The 4,934-nt window shown below is 29.2% G+C and overlaps 1 protein-coding gene across 1 annotated transcript; it reads right to left on the reverse strand.

Annotated features, from left to right (window-relative positions):
* Positions 1 to 655: 655 nt before the first annotated feature.
* LOC125824940 (probable indole-3-pyruvate monooxygenase YUCCA4) lies at positions 656 to 3,318 on the reverse strand. The gene is made up of 4 exons (XM_049504289.1): positions 2,568 to 3,318; positions 2,091 to 2,339; positions 1,883 to 2,005; positions 656 to 1,179 (listed from the first exon to the last, which is right to left on the reverse strand). The coding sequence occupies exons 1-4, from the start codon at positions 3,192 to 3,194 to the stop codon at positions 946 to 948; spliced, it is 1,233 nt and encodes a 410-aa protein (XP_049360246.1). The 5' UTR covers positions 3,195 to 3,318; the 3' UTR covers positions 656 to 945.
* Positions 3,319 to 4,934: the final 1,616 nt, after the last annotated feature.

The following is a 4,934-nucleotide window of genomic DNA, read 5'->3' on the forward strand; positions in this document are numbered from 1 at the left end:
TTGATTTTGAAGGAAAGATTGATGATCTCAACAAACTGAAAAAGCTAAAATATCTAACGGCTTTCTCCGTTTTCAGAACAATTGATGATCTCACCCTTTGACTTTTTACATTGAGTTATGATAGAACATCAATTAAATTCATAAATATATTGGGGATCTCCTAACAAAAAATGAATTTTGGGATATATTTTCTGTCTCTAATTACTTGTTCACTTTCTTTTCACTTATTTATTTTGACAAATTAAGAAAGAACAATATTTTTTACTTATTATACCCTTAATAAATTACTTATGAAAAGGCAAAACTTTTTGAAAATCTTAAATTTTTAATTTATCTATTTCATAATTAATTGAAGTAAAATGGTTAACTCACTATATCAATAATTATTTACTATATAAGTGTGTTAATTTAAAAGTGAACAAGTAATTAGGGATAAATGGAGTATAATACAAATGCACAATCCTTTAACTAAGTTATACTATGGAGAGTAATCATTACTCTCTCTTAATTATTCGAATCCTAAGTATGGAGAAAAAATCATATTGAGAAGGTCATCAGAGTTTCAATGCAAACTAGGGACATTATGTGGGGAAAAAAAGAGTATCTTTCATTCATTTTTTTTAAATGTGGAACTTTTTAACATCTACCCACACCCAATATTGAGCATTTGTAGCAGCCGAAGCCACCAATATTTTTATCAAGGAGATTTGAAAAATGATAAAGTATATGTACAAAAATAAAATCAGAAAATTACATAAAAAATTGATTAATTTACCAAATTGACAAGAGAATAGGAAAAACGACAAGATAGAAGGATGAACTTTACTCTTGTTGAAAATATTGAACAACTAAAATTACATTTTATGAACCCCTAAGTACTTTTTCCAAAACTAAAAGACCCTTTTTGGAAAATTTAACTATCATCTAACTCTAAAACTAAAAAGGCTAAAAGCATATGCCTTGGCTATCTGATAGATTTCTTGTAGTACAAAAGTTTTTACAGAAGCCCTTGAATTCTCTCCATTGTTCAGTTATGTCCCTGGCAATGTTTTTTGCATCATTTGCAGTCCCTAAAATTCCTCTTCTTGTAAATCCCACTGTATATAATCCATTCTCCCCTTTCCAACCATTTGGAAATGGTGTTTTTGGCATCCCTTGCTCTGTGAAGAAATCACTTCCCTACAAAATTAATATTAAAAATAAATAAATTAATTTTGATTTTTCATAGTTTGAAATTTGAATATATTTTCATCATTTATTTTGAAAAATAGAAAAAATCTTGCATGCGATAGACCTAAAATGACCTAAAAGTCTCAACAAGTTGGTACTTTTCACTACATATAAATAAACCATAGGACATATGCCACTATCCATGGTCTAGTAAGTGCACATCTTTGGTCAATTTTGGCCCACAAAATAATAAAAATATTTTCATAATATATAATTGTACTTAGTCTATATGCATTATTATTATTAATCATTAAAGTGTATAGGTATTCAATAAATATGAAAATAATAATTGTGACATAAATTATATCATTATTGCATTCCCAAGCTATAGGAACTAGGAAGTACACACATTTTTTTTTTTTTTTGGGGATAAAATAGATGGGGTGATGATAGGGAAAAGTCCAGACAAATGAGATCAGAAATTCTCTTTTTTGATTTAAGAAACGTTTTGTAGGCTCTTCTGCATGTGTAAGAATGAAAGTGATGTGAGATTGAGAGTAAGGATAAAACTAGAAACTTTATAAGGTAACAACAAAATATTCATTGCCTTATTATCCCTTTTGTCATTTGCCCCCATACAATATTTTTGTAGAATTTATGTGAACGTAGTTAAACTTGATATCAGAGACAACGAGTATTATCATTGTTATACCTTAAACCAAGAAGGCACATTGCTTTTGTATCCTGTTGCTAAGATTATTGAATCAAATTCTCCTTCTTTCCCATCTAAAAATCTTGCACCTATTTTAGTAATTTCCTTCACACCTGGCATTATCTACAAGAATATACATAAAAATAAATAAATCATGCATTAGGCTAAAATAATTTTTGGCTAAATGTAAGATATTTTGAAAATTTACCTGAATTTTTCCGATTTTTATTTGTGATAATGCTCCAACGTCGAGTACCGGAGTTTTTCCGGTGGCATTTTTAAGTTCAATAGGACCAGTTTTTGGTCGCCGGAGACCTAATTTATCAGTGCTACCTAAGGTTAAGTTAGCAACTAGTAATAGGAACTTGTCAACTATTCTTAAAGGCATCCATTTAACAAGTGCCATAGCTATTGAAAATGTTGATATTCCGAACATTTCCCTAGGTAAAATATGTACCTGCATAAAAAATAGTAATAATTAACATCAAAACATGCTTAACTCATCAATTTCATAAAATAGACATATTGGGGTGTACACCCAAGAAAGTTGCATGATTCATTAGTACTTTTAAAATATCCATCCCATTCGTAATCAGAGATTTCAAAATAACGACATATAGCTCAAGACTTTTATCATCTGAGTAACTCCTCTTATCCGAAAAAGAAAAGAAGTTAAAAGACTTACAGAATTTCTGACCACCATGTGAGGAATGGCATTATGTCTACAAAGGTCTAAGCTAACTTCCATACCAGAATTTCCACAACCGATTACCAAAACCTTTTGATTAATAAACTCAGTACCAGATTTATAAACACTTGTATGCATTAATCTTCCTTTAAACTTATCAATCCCTGGGATTTCTGGAATAACCGCCTCTGCATTTTCCCCTGTTGCAACAATCAACCATTTCGACAAATACTGAAAATCTTGAGTTTGTACTTTCCAAAACCCACAAACTTCATCAAATTCTGCATTTTTAACACTCTGTTTAAACTTGGGGGTGATTGAAAAGTGTTTAGCATAAGATTCAAGGTAAGAAATGAACTGGTGTTTTGTGGGGTATTTTGGGAAATTTTCAGGGAAATCAAACAATGGGAGTTGACAGAATTGTTTAGGAAGATGAAGTTTTAAGCGATCATAAGTCTTTTGTTGCCATAAAGGAGCAATACAATCACTTCTCTCAAGAATGAGTGAAGGGACTCCATTTTCTTTAAGACAAGCTGAAACTGCTAAACCAGAGGGACCTGCACCTACTATAATAGGTCCATTAACCCACAACCATTTTGGTTCTTCTTCTTTACAAGAACCCATTTAAAAGCCTAAACTTTTTTTTCTTGTTTTCTCACTTTGCACTTTTGAAAAGAGTGTAAAAGTTGCTCACACTGAGAGTTGCTCTGTTTTTTGGTTAAGTAGCTTTAGCTCTGTTTCTTACTTTTTTTCTTTTTAGCTCTGAGAAAGTGTAGAGTGAAGTAAGTGGGAATTTAAAGAAGAGTGAAGGTAGGGGTAGGGGGTGCGGGGGAATTAGAGGGTGGGGTTGAGTTTCCTCTTTAAGGCTATTTTTATTTTTTCTTCTACTAAGTTGCATAGAATGAAGAGAAAAAACAGAGAGGTTATTAATGAGGAAGTGTGTTAATGGAGGCGTGAAGGTTAAGGAAAGGATTTGGTTCTCCTTCTCAAGGTTCTTTCTCTCTCTCTGCTACAGAATTTTAGTGTGGTGTTATGGAGGTGTAATGAGTTTAGGGCCGATGCTAATGAATTACGGATATGACGTTCGATATTTGATTCGATATTTTTGAATTTTGATAATTCATAATTGAAATAGATATATTCGATTTAACAAATCAAACTTTGGTATGATAATTTTGTTATTACGTATGGATGGATAAGATACTTTAACTAAATATATTCATAATTTGTCCAACACTTGATAAAATTACGAGTAGAGATTAGATTTTTACTCTCAAATCCTAATATTATGAATTTGTCAATAAGGTCAATCAAACCTTCAAATCACTTGTTAAAACAAAAATAACATATCTTGTGTAATTTCATAAATAGGGCTTGTGAAGGGGATAAACAAATTTTATGATAGACTCTAGGTTTGAAAAAGAACAATTAAAATAATATAGATAAAGTGATAGTGAAAATGGAGTCAGTTAAAGACAAAATACTATATACAACCTAATAAATAATCCTAAACAATAGGTCATAACAAGATAAAACTATAAAGGGCCGTTTGGTTACTGTATAAGACACATCTTAATCATATATAAAAAGTTGCATTAGATTTACTATGTTTGATAGAAGTTTTGTATTAGGTATAAAAGTCAACATAAGTTATATCATGTTTGGTTGAATGTTGTATAAAAATTATTCATGTATTTATTTATACGGTGTTGGTTGCGTGTTTTGTAGTCTTACATAATTAATACCAACATAACTTATGAGGGAATCTATGTATAAGTTATGTGGGGTAATATGTGTAATAAGTTATGTGAATATTTGTTATACGTGTATTAAAATGATAAATTACATATTTACCCTATTAATTTATTTTAGTTTTTTTTAATTGAGAATTTTACAGTTTTCCTTACTACGTTTGTTTTTCTATTTGTTTTTATATACAAACAATTTTTATTTCTTTCTATGTACGTACAGTTTGTTTCTTACTTTTTTTTATTTCTTTCTATATATTATATGTACGTACAGTTTGTATTTATTTATGTAAATATAAATTTTTTATTAATATTAGAAATTGGTTGTATGAATTTTGACGGCACATAGTTAATCGAATATTAGCGATATATATTATTAAATATATTCAACATATTTAATTAGCATGTATTATTATTTTGTTAATAATATATATTACTAATTTACAACAAATTCAATATTCAATAGTTAATAATTCATGTCCCGCATAACTAAATCATGCATAATTAATAATTAAAATAGATATATGTGATCTGACAAATCAAACTTTGGTATGATAATTCAATAATTACGTATTAATGGATAATATATTTTGACCAAATATATTCATAATTTGTC

The sequence above is a fragment of the Solanum verrucosum genome, unplaced genomic scaffold (genome assembly GCF_900185275.1).
Source record: "Solanum verrucosum unplaced genomic scaffold, falcon-dt-bn FXZP01000086.1, whole genome shotgun sequence".
Taxonomy (NCBI): domain Eukaryota; kingdom Viridiplantae; phylum Streptophyta; class Magnoliopsida; order Solanales; family Solanaceae; genus Solanum; species Solanum verrucosum.